Here is a 21,419-nt window from a genome sequence, read left to right as displayed (position 1 = left end):
AGCATCAGCCTCCCCTTCCCAGCCTTCCCCAGGATCAGCCTCTCTCCTCCCAGCCTCCTTCCTCCCAGCCTCCCCCTCCATCAGCCTTCCGCTCCCAGTCTCCCCCAGCATCAGCCTCCCCAAGCATCAGCCTCCACCAGCATCAGCCTCTCTCCTTCCAGCCTCCCCCAGCATCAGCCTCTCTCCTTCCAGTCTCCCTCAGCATCAGCCTCCCGTTCCCAGCCTTCCCCAGGATCAGCCTCTCTCCCAGCCTCCTTCCTCCCAGCCTCCCTCAGCATCAGCCTTCCCCTCCCAGTCTCCCCCAGCATCAGCCTGCCCAAGCATCAGCCTCCACCAGCATTAGCCTCTCTCCTTCCAGCCTCCCCCAGCATCAGCCTCCCCAAGCATCAGCCTCCACCAGCATCAGCCTGCCTCGTCCCAGCCTCCCCCAGCATCAGCCTCCCCCTCCGAGCCTTCCCCAGCATCAGCCTCTCTCCTCCCAGCATCAGCCTCTCCTCTCTGTCCCCAGCATCAGCCTCTCTCCTCCGAGCCTTCCCCAGCATCAGCCTCTCTCCTCCCAGCCTCCCCCAGCATCAGCCTCTCTTCTTCCAGCCTCCCCCAGCATCAGCCTCCCTCTCCCAGCCTTCCCCAGCCTCTCTCCTCCCAGCCTCCGTCCTCCCAGCCTTCCCCAGCATCAGCTTTCCCCTCTCAGCCTCCCTCAGCATCAGCCTTCCCCAGCATCAGCCTCTCTCCTCCCAGCCTCAGCCTCTCTCCTTCCAGCCTCCCCCAGCATCAGCCTCTCTCCTTCCAGCCTCCCTCAGCATCAGCCTCCCGTTCCCAGCCTTCCCCAGGATCAGCCTCTCTCCTCCCAGCCTCCTTCCTCCCAGTCTCCCCCTCCCAGCCTCCTTCAGCATCAGCCTTCCACTCCCAATCTCCCCCAGCATCAGCCTCCCCCTCACAGCCTTCCCCATGATCAGCCTCTCTGCTCCCAGCCTCCTCCAGCACGCCGTGCTCCTCTGCCGACACTCACACACCCGATCGCATCCACTCACACACACCCGATCGCATCCACTCACACCCACCCGATCGCATCCACTCACACACACCCGATCGCATCCACTCACACACACCCGATCGCATGCACTCACACACACCCGATCGCATACACTGACGATATCGCACATACGCGCTCATACTCAACATCCGGAGATACCACATGCCTCTGGCCATGTGATCCTCCGTCAGGTCCTGGAAGGTCACAACAGCACAGTATCGAGGCCGAGAAGCAAGCGATATCGCCGGATGCTGTGAGTGTGTGGATGCGATGTGTGTGTGAGGTGTGTGTGAGAGTGAGTGTGATCTGATGTGTGTGTATGTTTGTGTGTGTGCTGTTATGTTTGTGCGTGTGGATCTTCCACCGCAGCAGGACCTTGATGCGCTTGTAACCATGTATCGCCTCCTCGCATGTATCCACACCACTCCCGTGCGAGCGGGGGCCGGGGGGGGGGGTTGAGTACAGTACTCACCTCCGTGACAGCCGTGTCAGTTCGGGGAATGCGCGGGGGGGGGGGGTAGTACAGTGCTCACCTCCGTGACAGCCGTGTCAGTTCGGGGAATGTGTGGGGGGAGGGAGGGGGCGGGGCCAGAGCTAGCGTGCATTGCGTGAGGGGGGGCGGGGCGTGGCGTGGCCGAATTGCCAATGCCTGCAGGGTGCCGGGGCAAGAGGCCAATCTGTGGGGGGGGCGGAGCCTGGGCGAGCGGCTGGCCAATCCATGTGGGGGCGCAGCCTGGGCGAGCGGCCAATCGGTGTGGGGGGCGGGGCCATGGCGAGCCCAGCGGCCAATCAGCTTTGTGTCACCGTAAGGACACAATTTTGGAGCATGACAGACAGACAGACAGACATAATAAGGCAATTATATATATAGATTATGCACCCCATAATCCTCCATTTACTATAATGCACACCCCATAGTCCTCCATGTAACATGATGCACACCCCATAGTCCTCCATGTAACATGATGCACACCCCCATAGTCCTCCATATAGTATAATTCACACCCCAGTCCTCCATATAATATAATGCAAATCCCATAGTCCTCCATATAATATAATGCACACTCCATAGTCCTCCATATAGTATAATGCACACCCCATAGTCCTCCATATAGTATAATGCACACCCCAGTCCTCCATATAATATAATGCACATCCCATAGTCCTCCATATAATATAATGCACACTCCATAGTCCTCCATATAATATAATGCACATCCCATAGTCCAGTCCTCCATATATTATAATGCACATCCCATAATGCTCAATGTAGTATAATGAACCCGCCAAAGTCCTTCATATAGTATAATACCCCCCCATAGTCCTCTAAATAGTATAATGCACACACAATAGTCATCCATATCGTATTATGGCCATCAGCCACCAATGTACTCCTTTAAAATCCTCTTTCCGTCCAGTAGTGATGTCATTGCGCCTACTGCACCGAGCGCAGGCACAGAGGGAGAATGATGGAAAGAGCCAAAGGCGGACATCTCCTTTTCAACAGTATCAGCATCCACAATGCCAATACAATTGAAAGTGCAATGCCAGGCGGTGGCGTACTGTGCAGACACTGGCTTTGGGCCCCTTATTAGCGGCGCAGTCTGCTGCCATTTGCTGTACGCCTCTGGCTGTGAGATAGGCTGGGACCACACAGGGATTACTGCGATCCCCTCGCATGACACTCGGCTCATGCTGGCAGCACAACAGGAGCCGAGTGTCATGCGAGTGTCCCTGCGACTGAGGTCTAATTGTGCGAGCAGACCTCAGCTGCGAGGGGTGGACCGGCAATGAGGAGAGGAGGGAGGGATTTATCTCCCTGTCCTCCGTTGCCGGCTATTGCCATTCTCACCCTCCACTCGCGGTACACCGGTGTACTGCAAGTGCAGTGAGATTTTTCTCTCGCTCCATACACTTGAATGGGTGCGAGCGAATCAATGATAGTGTGACGCCCCTGAACTTTCAGGTCGTTACAGGGTATTACACGCTCTGTTACCTCAGTGCAGTATTCAAATCCCTCATGCTTCTGGGTCCCCGTCTTGTGGTGCTGCCTCCAACAGCAAATCAAATCTTATGAACACCCTGCACCACACCCACCAGACACATCAGTGGGCAGCTTGAGCAGAATAGGGTCGCCCACCTAGGGGTCAGGAAGGGGTGGGTCAGGAGAGTGTCAGTGAAGTGGAGTTAAGTGAAGGAGAGTGACGTGAGGAGGCAGGGAGTGGTGGCTCCCGAGAGTAGCTGTCTAGGTTGCAGGCGGTGTCTGGACATAGAGGAGTCGGACCCTCGGTTGCAGGGGATTGAGGCGAGGTGCCCAGGACCTGTCAAGAGGACAGTCAGCAGTCTATTTCTATCTCTGGTTCGGGATCGAAAAGACGGAGGGGTACACGGACCCTAGGTCGGGGAGAAGCTTCAGGCAACCCGGCAATTAACCTGCGGAGAGCAGAGCCTTTAAGGACTGTTCCCATGAGCTCCAGAATCGGGGCACTAGCGCAACGAAGGGGATAGGGCCTTCCACATACGCAGCCCACAAGATCCCAAGCGTGAGCCCTGAGAGTAGGCTCCCACACTTAGCCACAGTGGGGAGCGGGGCCCAGCAAGTTCCAAACTACCCGGCCACTTCAGTAAATCTCAACTTTGTGCCAGGAGGCAGGTCACAGTACACCAGGCAGCACTGCAGGGGACGGGACCCGGACAAGCTCCCCGAGAGAGGCAGCGGCACCCAGAGACTTGGTTTACCCTGTTGTCAGCGTCTGCTTCATTGATGAATGAGTACATGAGCAGCAGCCGTACTCCCAATTACCGCACACCACGGGTGGCATCACGAACTATCACCCCCCTGTAAATATCCCCTTTTACTTTAGAGTGTGGCCTCTAAGCCCCCGGGTCCGGAGACCCTCGAGCCACGAACTGACACCATCCCGGATCCAAGCGGTTCAATCCGCTGCTGGGGCGGCACAATCGCATTCCCCCTGCAGCATGCTGCGATTGTTTCCTCGGTCCGATTAGGGCGGAGAAAAATAAGCACTCATGTGCGCTGACACAATAATATTGGCCCAAGTGGAATATGATGTTTTATCACATTCCACTCGCATCAATTTTCATGCCGTGTGACTTAGGTCTTAGTGATTAGCCCATTTCCTTGTGATTATTATTATTATTATTATTATTATTATTAACTGTTCAACCTGTGATTCCCTCATCCAGTAACACCAGCACTGCCACAACGATGTTAGGTTTACTGCAATTTTGACGCCCTGGACTAGCCAGGTAGTCACAGATAGACCCCCGCACTACACCTGTCCCCTAAAAAGAAGTCATCAACCAACCACAAAAACCCTAGTCACCTACCTCAGTGTTTGATGGGCACACCAGAGGGCGGAGCCAGGCGGTTGGCACACCCACCGAGGAGTTCGGCGGGCCTGAGGCAGGAAACCCAGCAGTTCAGTTCTGAGTTGAGTGTTGAGGAGTAGAGGAGGACAGGCCTGTGACGGACTGACAGGTGTGAGGCCCGAACACCTTGGCTAGGAGGCAAGCGGAGGCCTCTGCCTGCAGGAGCCGGGAAGACTGCTCGGTGGAACTGTGGTGGACCGGGACAGGGTAGTGGCCCGCCGGTACCAACCCGGGGAACAGACTCTAAAACCAGAGCACACAGGGGGGGTACTCAGACCCTGAAATGATGTCCAGAATCCACTGGACTGAGTTAATTCACTGATTGCGGTCTGGACTATAGGTACTTTACCACCCAAGTCCCGACTGAAGACAACAGCTCACCGAGGGGGATAGAAAGCCACCGCACAGGCAGAGAGATACCACGGGCCAGCGTCTGCGGGCAAACGGGCTCCTCCAACATATACACAGATGGGGAGCGGACGCCAGACGCTGAAGCGCAGGCAGTTTACATCTACACTACATGGTGCAGGAGAAAGGCAGAGACCACCATCCAGGTGGGGGACCCGACCGCAGCCGGCTGCGGGCACCGACCACCATCAACTTAGTTTACCAGCGACTTGTGTGTGTCAATAACCGCGAGTACAACATTGCCTTATGCCCTGCACCACCCAGCTCTCCCCACAAGGTCTCCCTACCCACGGAGGGGTTAACACCTTGCTGCATCACCATCTGCCCCAGGTGCCTAGTAACCACAGCGGTGGTGTCCACCTCCACCACGTCCCGTGGGTGGCATCACGAACTTAAACACGGCTCCGGCCGTACACCTACCTACCACCCCCCTAAGTAGCGCCAGCACTCTTTCAGAGCGAAGTGACCCCGGGTCCGGAGGCGCTCGAGCCACCCACCAACGAGCCCGGATCCAAGCGGATCGGCTGCAGCCGAGCGCGGGGTGGTACACAATTATAGAAAAAGAAATACCAACAAAAGTAAAAAAAAAAAAGATACCCAGAATGTTACAGCCCGAATAAGTATATCTCGTATATATGGGATATTTTGACAATGGAGAAAAAAGGCTCTAAACTCCCAAAAGTCATTGCTTTTAATTCCATGATGTGCTGACAGGGACACCTGATGCGGGCGGTGCGATGGAGCAACTGAGATGTTTGTTTCTTATATATTGTGATCTTCGAATTATTCTATCTATATTGTAGTCTTGCAATTTTTACAATGGCCATTGGGGCTTTTTTTTTTCTACTTTTGTTACTGTTCATTTATACATAAGCATTGAAAAAAAAAAATAAAAAAATCAGATTTCCATCCAGAAAACTCAATTTATTTTGTCTTCACTAGTCATCTTTTTAACAATATATTTTTTTATAGTAGTGGTTATTAAATTTACAAGACCATCTATATAGTTTCCTATGTTACAGAACTGCAATATAGCCATAAAAAATACAGATTATATACTGTGCTTCCACAGAGCAGCCTTTTTCTTTGTTTTGGTTTGGGTTTTTTTTTAGATTTACATGGAGCACTGATCAAAACAAAAAGGCCACGAAGAGTCTAAATTTCCTTATGAGCAGAGGTAGGATTGTGATGATCAATCTCTCCATAAAGCTCAAATGGTCAAAATCCATCATTTACAATAGGAACTGTCAGACTCTGCACCCTCCTCATCCCCATGACTTTTCTATTAAAACTAAAAGAACATATGTATTATGGTCAGGATCTGTTTGTTGTTTAGGTCAATATACATATGTTGTTTCCTGAAACAGAAAATTTGAGCAAAAAAAAAAAAAAATTATATTATATTATATATATATATATATATATATATATATATATATATATATATATATATATATATATATAAAATAAAAATGTATCCATCTTTAACTTTTTTAATGCATATATAAAAAAAATTTAGGCATTTTAACAATACTTAAAAATATACATTATATATTTTAATGCATATATAAAAATATATATTTTATATATGCATTTAATATTTAAAAAAAAAACATTTAAATTATAATTTAAAAGTATATTTTTTTAAGATAAATATATATTTTAAATGTATGTTTAAATATATTGCTTAAATGCATATAAAAATACATAATTTATATATGCATTAAATTATAAGTTTTTTAATATATTTTAAAATTTATACATTTTTAATATACATTTAAAAAAAGGTATACTTTAAAAATATTAAAATATTTTTTTTTAAATACAGTATTTTAAAAAATGTATATAAATCCTTAGTTGCCCATGTGAAAATTGCAAGTTTATATTCTACTTTTTATATACTGATTGATATAGGAAAGAAAGAAAGTCAAATTTTTATTAAAGATATTAAATAGTCACAAAAACCTGCTGTCAGCTTCTGATAACACATTCTCTTTCCATCCAGCAAAATTTCATTGACCCTAGACTGTAAATAAATGAAACCTTTCTCTGACCCAAATGAATGTTCACAATTCTGTTTTTTTTCCTTTTATTCCACATTTTATTAATGGAACAAACAATACTTTGGTGTTAAAGGGTGGAAGAAAATAAAACTATACATATTTAAAAAAAAAAACTCCATATAGTATACAAGTCTTTCTAGTTTTCGAATCCTAGCAGCACTTCTGCTGCCAACATACAAAGTAGCTCCACCACTAATCTGGGAAGGAGAAGATGCCCCTAATCCGGAGTGTAGCTCCCCCACTAATCTGGGAAGGAGAAGATGCCCCTAATCCGGAGTGTAGCTCCACCACTAATCTGGGAAGGAGAAGATGCCCCTAATCCGGAGTGTAGCTCCCCCACTAATCTGGGAAGGAGAAGATGCCTCTAATCCGGAGTGTAGCTCCACCACTAATCTGGGAAGGAGAAGATGCCCCTAATCCGGAGTGTAGCTCCCCCACTAATCTGGGAAGGAGAAGATGCCTCTAATCCGGAGTGTAGCTCCACCACTAATCTGGGAAGGAGAAGATGCCCCTAATCCGGAGTGTAGCTCCCCCACTAATCTGGGAAGGAGAAGATGCCTCTAATCCGGAGTGTAGCTCCACCACTAATCTGGGAAGGAGAAGATGCCCCTAATCCGGAGTGTAGCTCCACCACTAATCTGGGAAGGAGAAGATGCCTCTTATCCAGAGTGTAGCTTCACCACTAATCTGGGAAGGAGAAGATGCCCCTAATCCGGAGTGTAGCTACACCACTAATCTGGGAAGGAGAAGATGCCCCTAATCCGGAGTGTAGCTCCACCACTAATCTGGGAAGGAGAAGATGCCTCTTATCCAGAGTGTAGCTTCACCACTAATCTGGGAAGGAGAAGATGCCCCTAATCCGGAGTGTAGCTACACCACTAATCTGGGAAGGAGAAGATGCCCCTAATCCGGAGTGTGTTGAACCTTATTCCAAGTCTGATTCTTAGCAATGTCCTTCATGACTGCTTGCATTCATGCCCAAACTGACTACATGACCAAGAAACCTTTACAAATCATAAAACTGTTGGCCAAGAGGCAGGTAACGGGGCATACCCATCCTTTATATCCCACCTACTCGTTTTCTTGGCTGCAGAGATATACCAAGCTACACAAGTGCCCACCATGGTACAAACCGCCGAGGCTGACGAGTGGCCGCAACATTCTCGTGTGTAGATTGTCTACTTGGCTGAAGAATTGATGTACAAAAGAATAGTGGGGTGCACTTAATATTGCTACATATATTTTATCACATTTTTAATTTATTTTAGCACATTGCCTTTGAATATTTCATGATCTTGGAAAGCCCCTTTAACATTGCACGGTATCTGTAGTCAGATTAAGACAGACATTTTCATGAGCAAGTTCAACTGTATATTTGGAGTCTTTATACAAAACACATGAATATCTGCCTGACTTGTATTGCAGTCTCTAGATTTGTTGTTATTTTATACATTTCCATTCTGGGTTTTTACAAGATATTCTGGGTGACACTAATTTTGTATCCCATTTATATTGGCCAACCAGGCAGAATTAATCATTGTACAATGTGACTTATTTCTGAATAGTTACTAACTTTTTTTTTAAAGGGTTTTTTCTCCATTTTCACTAATGGGTATTATCAAAAAAAGCATGTAAAAATAAGCAGTTTTGCAATTTACCGTTTATTAATATTCGCAACCGTTCTTGAGATATTAACACTTATGTACATCTCATTGTTAAGGAGACAGACCACTGCTGCTGTCAAGCTTGTAAGCGCTGCTCTGCAAATGGACAAGATTAGGAGACAGCAGCGCGCTCCAGCCATTGTGGTCAGTTTCAAAACTGCCTACCAGCTCAGTAGAGAAGAGCTAGTCCTGGCCAGCTTCAAAACTGCTTACAACCTCAGTAGAGAAAAGCTTGTAAACACTGCACATTCTGATGTTGCCTTGGAAACCGTTCACCAAGGCTAAACAAGCTATAAACAAAAATGTTAATATCTCAAGAACTGTTCAAAATTTTAAAGAGCAGTAAATTGCAATATTGCTCGTATGTACAAGCCCTATCCAACAACACCCATTTATCAAAAATGGAAATAACCCCTTTAACTGACCAATATAGGTCTAAAACTAAAAATATATGTGAAATCATTCTAGGCTCAGTACTTTCATTTATATACAAGAGATTTACTCAAAAGGAGGAAAAAGTTGTTTCTTCACACCAGAACAAGAACTTATCAAACAAAACAATACTATATCTACAATATATATTAAAATACAGGGGAAAATAAGGAATGACAGGAAGGTGCATAGGCAGAGGGAGCATTAAAACGATCGATATATAACTTAAAAAGGTGCCACGTCCTATCACCACCTACTGTGGGCTCGTGTCACAAGGGACTGATTGTATAAGCAACGGGCAGGAACACAAAGCCAGAAAACAAGGACATTATGTAAAAAAATATTGACTAGACCTCCTCCCAAAAGGAAAAAATATTCTGCCTACGCCCTGGTCCGCAGGGTTCTGTGGCTTCCATCATTTGGCAATGGGAAGAAAAAAGTCTAAGTTGTCTAAGTCTTCTTTACCCACTAGGGGCCTTTGTGAACGTTCAGTGCTCTACACATCAGAATGGAGTGTGAATACAGTCCAATGGCAAATCTATTGTTTCCATAGGTCGGCACTAGCCACGTCACACTGGTTTGGTGGTCCGATTATACACAAGGTGTTCTGTGTCTTCCGGTGAGGAAACAACCGCGGTGTTCACATTCGTTTGCCGCTTACGACTGCTTTTCTTCTTTTTTAAGTAGCAGTATCCGATCACCGCAAGGACAACCAGGATACAGATGCCAAGAAACACTGCAATGGCTACTTCAGCCGAGCCTGCGGAAAAACAAGTACAAAGGGTTGTTTGTTTGTTTTTTTTATTTAAAAAAAAAAAATGGCAAATTTTTTTGTTCTTATTTACTTGATTTAAATTCAATTCATGTATTTGGGCTAAAAAATATTAGCAATTCGGTTACGTTAAAAAATTTGCACCATTTGGCTTTTTATAGGCTCTTTGTCCTGTATATTCAACTTTGAGGTGGTCTGTGGTCATAATCCAAGTGAGAGGAGCTCAAACAGGACAAAAAAGTAAATCTCCAACTAACTACGGCCCCAAGGAAGACCACGAAACGTGCGTGTCGGGGCACGTTGCACTGGGCATCTTACAGATATGGGCGAGTTTTCGGTTTATATATGTTTGGCACATTTGTTTAGGGGTATTATCCCTGGAATACTATGGTCTGATAATCTTGGGTGAATGGAGGTATAGGATAGTTATCTGCATCATGGTCAGTTTGGAGATACATCAATAGACATGTTTAACATAAGGGTAATGTATTGACTCTTATTCATCTCTATAAGGGATCCTTTTGGCCCATTAGCTGGGTATGAGATTTGTGGTTATACAGTTTACCATTTGATTGATCTATTAATGCCCATATGAATTTGGATCATCTTTCTCACCTATTTTGTATGTTGCCCTTTTTTTTTCTTGAGGGACCTTCTATGGATATTTACCGTAGCTTTCGCTTTACAAGACGCACTTTTGTTCCCCCATATTTTGGGGGAAAGTAGGGGATGCGTCTTATAAGCCGAATATACGGGGGGGGGGGTATATGTAAAATATAGATTACTAATATACACATACATACACATACACACACACACACACACATACACATACATATATTTTACATACACACTGCAGGGTCCAGGGGAGGTGGAGGCAGCTCTGGAGCGCTGCTGGGGGCAGGTGAACGCTGCGAGCGGCAGCGTTAGATCTCCTGCTCCCGTTCATATAATATGCACAGCCGCTGTCCATCACCGTGGTGCTAAAACCGCACCGCAGTGATGGGCTGGGGGAGCGGTGCATATTATATGAGCCTGCAACCCCCTGTGATCGCACATGCTGCCCCCCCGTGTTAGATATGGCCCCCATGCTGCTGCTCATTCTAAAATAAAAAAAGATTTACTTACCCCCTCCAGCGTTTCTCCCCAGTGTCCCTACTTCCACTGTGATCAGGCAGGCATGCAGAGATGATATCACTCTGCTGTGCCGATCACATGACAGCACCAAGAACCAGGAAGTGGAGGAACAGAAGCACGGAGGGAGAAAGGAGGGAGATCAGCGCTGGAGGAGGTCAGGAAAGAGTGTTTTATTTTACTATGGGCAGCAGCCTGGGGGCGATATCTAACACAGGGGAACGTATGCAATCCATAGGGGGCCATAGGCAGCACAGGGGAACGTGTGCCAGCACAAGGGGGCTATATTCAATATAAGGGGGCCATATCCAGATTAAGGGGGCTAATTTTAGGATGGGGGGCTATGAGGGACATATACCCTATATGATTTGTTAGACAAACACTGGCATTATAAGATGGACACCATTTAACATTAAAAAAAAAAAAAAAAAAAAAAAAAAAAAGAATTCTCTTTTCCTTCACCAAATTTGGGGGTGCGTCTTATAATCAGGTGTGTCTTATAAAGCGAAAAATACGGTAAGTATTTTATGCCTTGAATTTTACCTATTGCTGTAATTTAGGTCCTCAATTAAACTTTTTCTTATGTTGGCAAGTAGGTTGTATGTGAATTGTGTATTTTGAGCCATGTTTATGACTCAGACTACTATAACCCCCAGTCCTCTTGTTCTAAATAATCTCTAGTTTGGGGTGTAGTCATTACATATGAGTACTATGGTGTCAGTCTATCCACATTCGTTTTAAATAACTCTCTAATGGACTGTCATAACAGACTCACTGATTGACTCTCAGTTAACTCATTCAGCAAACATTTGCAATAGAGAACAAATAAATAGTTTGAATTAACAATGTTCCACTAATTACAAAATAAAAAAAAAAAAAAAAAAATTCCAAACTGGTTACATGTAGATAAAAAGAAAATTTGGGTCAACCCTAGTGTTGAGCGAGAAGCTAACTATTCGTACTCGCTATACTCATAACAAGTATTGTCTAATACTCATGTATTTATTCAGAATAGTGTGTGCAATGCAAGTCACTGGGGAAAACTCACAATGTAACGAGTAACCCGAATGCTGCACTATTCACTAATCGCACGAATAGAACAGAATTCGGGTTACTCGTTACACAGCGAGTTTTCCCCCATTGACTTGCATCACACACGCTATTCTGAATGAATATGCGAGTATTGGACAGTCCTCGTTGTGAGTATAATGAATACGAATAGTTAGGTACCCACTCAACCCCTTTAAGTCCTCTTTACCCATTTTCTATCCTATTAACAAAATGCTAGTGACCCTAAACAACTATTTTGAAGCAAACTATTAAAAGATTATATATGTGCAGATGACTAAGAATAACCTTGAATGGTCTGCAGTAATCTCATCTCCATTGAAGTGAATGGGACTGAGCTGCAATACCACAGACAACCTGTAAACAGGCGTGGCGTAGTTTTAAAAGAAATCAGCCCTGTTTTCTAATGTTGAAAAACTTTTTTAGTGCGGAGGTAAGAGCAAAATACAAGAATTGACGGCTCTTTCTAATCTTATAGTCTGAACTGGTGCAAACTGAACATAGCATACATTATCAAAAAGAGCAGCTGCACTCAAGTAGCGGGAGGGAGAAAAACCCCAAAAAAGATGTATAAGCTTAACATTGCAGTAATGCATATTTACATTCCAAAGAAAACATGAAACATGTGAAAAAAAACTTTTGGAAAAAAAGGAGTTATCTAGCAAATAAAATTGGACAAGTTTAATTGAGCCTAGTTACCACGCCAAGGTGTAACTCTTTCAACTGGGTCCTAATGTAAAATTTTTGTCTCGTTTCATGTCATTCCTGACCTCTTTTGCAGGTACTTCTCTAGCCCTTAAGAGGTCAGGAATGACACGAAAAGGGACAAAAATTTAGATTAGGACCCGGTTGAGAGTTACACCTTGGCATGGTAACTGGGCTCAATTAAACCTGGCCAATTTTATTTGCAAAATAACTTGTTTCCAAACGTTTTTCACAATTTTCATGTTTTCTTTGCAGAAATGCATTTTCACATTCCAATGTTCACAATATATATCTTTTTGCTTTTCTCCCTCCCTCTACTTGAGTGCAGTTGCTCTTTTTGTTAAGAGTAGAGCAGACTTTTCTAATACTCTGACATCTTTGAAGCAAATTGGTTAACTTAGTGAACCCAACCATCAAGCTTTTGAATAGGTTAATAAACATATCTAATTACAGATCGTATATACATTGGACATGTTAAAATTAACGTAAAAAAGTAGATGGGAAAAATTATTCGCTCACCTGAACCCCCTTCTTGTGCACTTGGATCTTCTCTATTTGCTCTAAAAACATCATCATCTGTGAATAAGAAAAAGTTTATTACTTTAATCTACCGTGACTATACCTGATGGGGCTGGGGTACTTACAATTAAAACTCCACATAGGATTGGCTGTATAATTCTATTTAAGACTTTACAGTCCTCGTCTGACTGAAAGCTCCTCAGTGTCCCTCCCCCCTGCTGAAGTCTCAGCTAACCAGTACAAGCTGCAGCTGTCAATCAGGCTGGGTAGATGGAGACTGAATATAATTGGACTCTTGAGCTCACTCTTCTGCTGAACTAGTAAAATACTTTAATATCAACAGGTTTAAGATCTATTCAATAATGAATGCAGTTTGTGAAATCTGGGACCAACCCGCTTTAATCAAGTCACTAGTTGTTCACTTTATACATGGTGCCAATGGCAAGGCTTTATCCAGCCTTTAAAATTTTGCCCCTAGTGGCCATGAGGGCAGGTTGTAAAGTTTGGGGCAGACCCTTCTCATTTCTTATAAAACATCAGTGCCTAAAACAAAACCTATAATAAGTTATCTATATCGATCTAAAAAAAAAATAAATAAATAAAATAAATAGAATAATTAGAATAGAAATAGAGATAGATAGATAAATAACATATACACTAATATTATATATATATATATATATATATATATATATATATATATATATATATATATATATATATATATATATATATATATATATATATATATATATATATATATATATATATATATATATATATATATCACATACAAAAAAAATAGATTATATATACACACACACACGCACACACCATGTATGTATGTATATATAAAAATAGAATATTCTATCTAAAAAAATATACTAATATATATATATATATATATATATATATATATATATATATATATATATATATATATATATATATATATATATATATATATATATATATATATATATATATATATATATATATATATATATATATATATATATATATATATTAAAAATAATAATAAATAGGCAGACTTACTGGTAACTCCACTGCAAAACTCTTCACAGTCAACTTCTTGAAGAAAGTTGTTCCTGTTGCCCGAACAGCCTCCATAAGTGAAGCCCATGCACTTCATAGCTACAGGATCATAGTAAAAACGAGAGAAACTGGCTCGGCACGGACCGGTATCGGGCAATTCCACACATCGAGCTACAAATCAATCAAAAAGTAATAAATACATGTATGTTCTGTAAGGGAAAGCTACTTCAAGGGAATCTGTCAGCAGATTTTTGCCATTTAATTTGAGAGTAGCAGAGATCGATTCCTGGGATGTCACTGCCAGCAACTTGCTGTAGTTTCAATACAATCAGCATTTTGTCAGCAGATGATTAGTTAAGAACTAGGCATGGTGTGCCAGGCAGTCTAGCTAATCTGTGTAACCCAACCCCCACCACTGATTGGTCCCTTGGTAACAGTGTGCACAGGAAGCAGCCAATCAGGGTTGTAGGCAGAGTTACACAACTCAACATCCCGACCACTACTACATCTACAGCAGAGAAAACAGGGATTCTATCAAAACTGCAACAAGCAGGCCCAGTAAGTGACATCGATGGAATCAGGCTCTGTGCCCCTACATTATACTGATCTCACATCCCATAGTAAAAAACTTGTTGATAAATTCCCTGTAAGCCCCCAGTTCACCCCAGGCTTCAGTTATAAAGTCTGCTCTCTTTATAAAGCATATACCTTTATTATTTGGAACATCAAGATCTTGCAACTTCTTAAATTCTCTGTCATCTGCAAAGAGGAAAAATAAAAATGGTGAATATACAGATTGTATGTGGGCATCAAATCATTAACAGTATTATTAAGCAAGGAAAGGAATGAAGGACACCGTACTGTCCAATACTGATCCCAAATAGAAGCCAAAGAGTCACGTTCGTTGACATGGAGGTATTTGTGCTTTTTTACGTAGCTGTGGACTGTGCCTTTCATACCGTTATATATCTGCATTGTTAAAGCAAAACGTTTTAGGAGGAGGAAAATCATAATTACACAATGGGAAAAGACAGAGGCTCCAGATGTTAAAGGAGTTTTCTACTGTCAGGTTTTAAGACCCCAAAATGGTTATTTCCTCCAAGGCTGCGTCCTCCGATGAGAATTACGATGATACGTGCAAACATTCAGTGAGCACCAAAATCTGCTGCAGATACTGGAGTGTTTGCAGGAAAGATGGTGAATGAATGAAAATATGATTAAAATTTTAAACAATCTGCAAGGAATAAAAAAAAAAAAAAAAAAAAAGAAAAAAAACAAACCATGTGCAAGAGATTTCAGAAATCAACATTAATGTCGCAGGTACTGTACAATGTTGAAGGTTTTTTGTGAGCACAAATGCAGCATGTGAACATATCCTTAGGTGAGTTAATGATGTTGCAGCATTTCTCCACCTAGTAACTAAATTCGGTTGCTTTTTTTTTCCTCACCCGTTGCATTTTTTTTTAATCCCTTCACAGCTTATGATGTAGGGTATAGGTCATCCCGCTCACTTTGATGCGGGCTCACACACTGAGCCCGTACATGTCTGTGTCATGTGCCTGTAACAGGTTTGGGTGCATCGGAAATCTGCCCCGAGCAGTTAACTATTTAAATCCTACCATCAATTTCTGACAGTGGGATTTAAATGCAAAAAAAATAAAAAAAAAAAATTCCCCCCCCTGAAAAAGTTCAAAATCACTACTTTTGCACCATTAAAAAAAAAAAAAAAAAAAAAAATATAATATAAATTCTACACACATACCGTACATTTGGTATACCTGCATTCAGAAATGCCTGTGCTATTTCTGAATTTTTTTCCCCAAGTTAAACACACAAAAAAAAACACCACACTAAATACCACACCATGTCAAAAACACATCACGAGGACCTAAAACAAAATGCTACCCAAATCTACAGACAACTGTTCATTCCAATCTTTGTTTATGGGCAGAAGCAATATAACTAAGGGGGTACAAGGCTCTGAGGCCCCTGCAGATGTGGCCACCAGGTGTCAATGTGGCTCACTGACCGCTTTCCTGACACTCCGTTAGGTGAGAAGGGGTTAATGGCCGGGAGGAGCATGGAGTATAAAAAGGGCAAGATACCGTAGGAGGGGGGAGGAGAGTCCCTGGTCAGGAGAAGGAGACAAGAAGCCCCAATGTTTGATCAGAAAAGATTCTGGGGAGGCCGAGGGCAAAGAGACTCGACCCGGGGGAGGCCGAGGGCAAAAAAAGTGTAGCTCCCCTGAATCCATCAGGGCACTACAAGGTACTGCATCCTGTCAAAGATGCAGGGCCTACCCCCAGGGACCTGTCAGACCAGTGCCAGTAACACCAAAACACAAACATCCCAGTTTCCCTTTCCCAACCATGGGTGTCTGACTAGCTTGGGACCCAATGGATGGCCACCCAGGGGGTGGGGTGGGGGGGGGGGGTTGGGGGACGGGACATCTGTGCCGCCCCCGTGGCAGCAGCCGAGCTGCTCGGATCCGGGTTCGCTGTGGCTCGAGGGTCTCCGGACCCAGGGGTAGAGCGGCTACTCCAAATGTAAGAGGGGGGGTGGTATTTACAGGGGAGTCTATATAGTTTGTGACGCCACCCGTGGTGTACGGTAATATGGGAAGTACCGCCGCTGCCGTTGTGAGTACCTGGGGTGATTGAGTGGGGGAGCAAGATGTCGTAGCCCTCCATGGGTAGGGGAATGCCCTGGGACTCTGTAGTGGGGATGCCGTGGGAGGCAGGGGTCGCTCTCATACTCACTCAGTTCATAGGCAGTCACTGGCAACCGGGTAAACCAAGTCTCTGTGTACCGCTGTCGCTGAGGGGAGCTTGTCCGGGTCCCGTCCCCAATGGTGCTGCCTGGTGATCCGTGACCTGCCTCCTGGCACTTAGACTTCTTCTTGGTGGCCTGGTAGCGTGAAACTTGCCGGGCCCCACTCCCTACTACAGCTAAGTATGGGAGCTTGCTCTCAGGGCTCACGCTTGGGATTTGCTGGACCGTTTTGGATTGGAAAATCCTATCCCCCTCGTTGTGCTAATGTCCCGATTCTGGAGCGGGTGGGAACAGATCATAAAGGCTCTGTTCTCCTCAGGTGTATTATCGGGTTGCCTGAGGCTACTCCCCGACCTAGGGTCTGTGTACTCAGTCGTGCCTTTGGTCCCGGACCGGCGACCGTGCTAGGCTGCCGGCTGTCCTCTTCGACAGGTCCAAGCACCTCGCCACTTTCCCCTGAGACCGGGGGTCCGACTCCTCTAGGCCCAGACCACCGTCTGCAACCTAGACAGCTTCACTAGGAGCCACCACTCCCGACGACCTCTCTCTCGCTGTCCTCTTCACTCCTCTGACTAAACTCCTCACCTCCCCCTCCCTGATACACCAGTGGGCGGCTTAAATGGAATGGAGTCGCCCACCTTGGGGGGTGTCTGGTGGGTGTGGTGCATGGTGTATCTAGGATTTGATTTGCTGTTGGAGGCAACAACATTTAGTTAGGGACCCAGAACCAAGAGGGAGGTGGATACCGCACGGAAGGGCAGCTTGTGCAGTACCCTGTGACGACCCGATAGTCCAGGGGCGCCACAGATCAGATCCAGTCCACTAGACAACCTGGTGGGAGGGGGCAGACAGTGAAGAAAGTCTGTAGTGATAGTTGAATTAGATGGGTGTGCCTTTAGATGGGGTCGTGTAGCAGTGACCTAGCTAGTGAAGGAGAGTGGTTGCCAGGGAGGGTACAACGAGGTACACATGGAACCATAGCACGCATCAGGCTACCTGACAAATACCGTAACAATGAAGGGACCACCCAGGACCTCACTGACCCAAGAATCCGGGGGCACCAGCATTAACGAGAGAACCAGGGACCGGTACAGATCACTGGCTCTACAGGCTTCACACTGCTCACCGTACGGATCAGAGACTGAACGACACAGGAGGGGACCCACAAACGCTCCAGGCCACGGGGTACCAACCAACCAGTGACCTGTGCAGGGGAAAGAAGCCACCAGGTTACCACACCGGCACCGAGACAAAGAGGGACCAAGATTCTGAACCAGCCGTCCTCAGTGCTTGAACTCAACAGCACCGTGCGTAAACAGAAATTTCACTACATCCCATCGGGTGGTCTCCCTTCTTTCTGTGCCAGTTCCCACCATCCACTCCCTGGGGCCCGGCCCTACTTGCGGAGGGCCTACCATCCAGGCTGCCACCATCAGCCCCAGTGGTAGACTGTGCAGCGGGAGTCCATCTCCATAACTGCAACCTACAAGTGGCGTCAAGATACAAACTGTCATCTCCCCTGTACATAATCCCTTTTAAAAAGCGTCCCCAGGGTCAAGGAACCGGGCATCGGCCATTATACAACCGTGACACAGCATCCCCGTACATATACGGCCCGGAACAGAGTACCCCATAGCTCTGGGGCGGCATAAAACTAGATCTGGGAGGCAGAGTGCAGTCTCTAAATGGTTTCAGGTGGTGTAAGGGGGTTTGGGAATGTAACACTTCAGAAAATACTCACAGTTTTCGCAGGACGCCTCATCAGAATTGTCACTGCAGTCCGGTGTATCGTCACACTCCAGCGCGGCATCAATGCAGCAGCCATCAGCACAGCGGAACTGCGTACGGAGACAGCGGCCATCACACACTGCAGGGACAGATAATATATAGTCAGAATATAGCCAACACCGATATCAGTTATATACTGTACAGAAAGGTTTCTCGTTACTGGACGTGACAGGAATGAAATAATACTGCAATAACACGGCCATCTCCCTCAATAAGGGTCAGATCCACATTGTACCGGGCTCCACCACTCCGCTCTATATGGTCGGGCTTAAGTGCATACAGGATTTTTTAGAATTTATTTAAAGTGGCAGAATAAGAGGACCATAAACTGTAAACTACATACAAATGCTAAAAAGTGGCAATGCTGTACAATAAAATTGCACATTAAATACCAAAAAGCACCTCTGGATGTGCCCTATGGCACAATTTGGCTGCTGCGGCCTAGGAGACCACACTGGCCCATTCTGCCATCAGCAAAACTTTTTTTATTGGATATATGGTTACTAAATTATATGCAATAAACACTAATTCAGAAGGTGTAAAACCAAAAATGTATTTACCGGGCTGCAGTCTTCTTCCTTTATGGCTGCCATCTGCAATACAGAAATGAACAGGTATAAGATGGAAGCCGAAGATCGGCAGAAATGGTCCCAAAAACACCCTAGTATGTGTCGTCTTACACAAGATGGATGAGGAGATCCTAAAAAGCCTAGAGGGATGGTCATGGGTTAATACGGTCCTGGCCATCACATTTCGGGGTCCCCTTTGGTCCGTTAATTTTACACTACAACAGAGCCTGACCCATAGATCCATTTGGAGGGTCTTGTAAAACTTTTCAGCACACAATCAAGCTAAGCACTACACTATATTAAACAGAGGTAAAAACAAGGGGGTGGCAGTATGACCTCACAACCCTGGCATAATATACAGTGACATGTGAAAGTTGCGACACCCTTGGTCAAAATTACCGTTATTGTGAACAGTTAGGCAAGTTGAGCATGAAATGATCTCTAAAAGGAAGAAAAAGTTGAAGATGACAAAATTTCCCTTGCATTTTAGGAAGAGGGAAAAAAAAAAATATGGAAAAATATGGTCCAATGCAAAAAAGTTTGCACACCCTTGGAGATTTGTGTGCTCGTAACTTTGACCAAGGTGTCAGACTTCAATTAGCCTGTTAGGGTTATGACTTGTTCACTATCGGGTGATGCAAATTTCACAGCTTTATAAAAACCCAGCCTCCATCCTTGTGCCAAAAACAGCAGCCATGGGTTCTTCTAAGCAGCTGCCTAGCACTCTGAAAATGATTGATGACCACAAAGAAGTAGAAGGCAATAAGAAGATGGCAAAGCGGTTTCAAGTTTCCAGTTTGAAATGTAATTAAAATGGCAGTTACAGAAACAGTGGAGGTCAAGATAAGGTCTGGAAGACCAAGCAAAATTTATGTGAGAACTGCTCTCAGGATTGCTAGAAAGGCAGATCAGAATCCCTGTCTGACTGCAAAAGACCTTCAGGAAGATTTAGCAGACTCTGGAGTTGTAGTTCGTTGTTCTACGGTTCAGAGACACCTGCCTTATGGCCTTCATGGAAGAGTAATCAGAACTCTCCTGTGTCCTCACCATAGAATTCAGCGTCAGAAGTCTGCAAAAGAACATCTAAAGCCTGATGCATTTTGGAAACAAGTCCTGTGGACCAATGAGTAAAATTTAACTCTTTGGTCCCAATGATCAAAAGGTTTATGTGGTGAAAAAAGGTCAAAGAATATCAGGAATAGAATGTATCTTGCCAACCATTAAGCATGAGGGTGGATCAATCATGCTTTGGGGTTGTGTTGCAGCCGGTGGCACAGGAAACATTTCACGGGTAGAAGATTGGATTCAATGAAATTTCAACAAATTCTTGATGCAAACATAACACCATCTGGGGGGAGGAAAGGGGGGGGGGAGGAAAGGGGGAGGACTTCTACAAATAGATAATGACCCTAAACACATTTAAAAATCCACAATAAATTACCGCCAATGGACGAAGCTGAAGGTTATACAATTGCCCTCACAGTCCCCTGATCTGAACATCATTGAAAATCTGTGGCCAGACCTCAATAGAGCAGTGCATGCAAGACTATCCTGGAATCCCACAGAATGGAAATGTGACGCCCCTGGACTAGTCAGGTCGTCACAGGGTACTGCACGCTCTTTATTCTTAGTGCAGGATTCAACCCCCCATGGTTCTGGGTTCCTAACCTGCAATACTGCCTCCATCAGCATTCAAAAATTCCAATCAATCACACCTCACACCACACCCTGTCAGGCACCAGTGGGCTGCTGAGCTGGAATAGGGCAGCCCTGTCAGACAGACTGGTGGGAGGATGGACGTCAGCGAGGGAGGAAGTGCAGAGCATAGCTGACAGGCAGAAGAGTAGTAGCCCTCGAGGAGTGAGGAGCTAGGGAAGTGTGTGGCTCCTGGGGAGTTGAAGATTGGGTTGCAGACAGTGATCTGGGCCCGGAGGAGTCAGGAGATCCGGTCGCAGGATATTGGGACTGGGTGCCTGGACCTAGTCTTGTGGGACGGTCAGCAGCTGCAGTACAATAGCCGGTCTGGGATCGAAAGCACGGCGG

The 21,419-nt window shown here is 45.0% G+C and overlaps 1 protein-coding gene across 2 annotated transcripts in view; it reads right to left on the bottom strand.

Moving 5' to 3' along the window:
- Nucleotides 1-6,911: 6,911 nt before the first annotated feature.
- Nucleotides 6,912-21,419, bottom strand: part of SPINT1 (serine peptidase inhibitor, Kunitz type 1) — a 62,790-nt gene continuing 48,282 nt past the window's right edge. For both annotated transcript variants that reach the window (XM_075330951.1, XM_075330952.1), the window contains exons 5-10: nucleotides 19,368-19,400; nucleotides 18,761-18,886; nucleotides 14,956-15,006; nucleotides 14,248-14,418; nucleotides 13,192-13,248; nucleotides 6,912-9,753 (exon numbers count right to left, since the gene is read on the bottom strand). In XM_075330951.1, the coding sequence (XP_075187066.1) occupies nucleotides 9,563-9,753; nucleotides 13,192-13,248; nucleotides 14,248-14,418; nucleotides 14,956-15,006; nucleotides 18,761-18,886; nucleotides 19,368-19,400 (629 nt within the window). In that variant the 3' untranslated portion in view covers nucleotides 6,912-9,562. The remainder of the gene's footprint in view (nucleotides 9,754-13,191; nucleotides 13,249-14,247; nucleotides 14,419-14,955; nucleotides 15,007-18,760; nucleotides 18,887-19,367; nucleotides 19,401-21,419) is intronic.

Source organism: Anomaloglossus baeobatrachus, chromosome 12 (assembly GCF_048569485.1).
Source record: "Anomaloglossus baeobatrachus isolate aAnoBae1 chromosome 12, aAnoBae1.hap1, whole genome shotgun sequence".
NCBI lineage: Eukaryota > Metazoa > Chordata > Amphibia > Anura > Aromobatidae > Anomaloglossus > Anomaloglossus baeobatrachus.
This window is presented reverse-complemented; position numbering and strand designations above follow the sequence as displayed.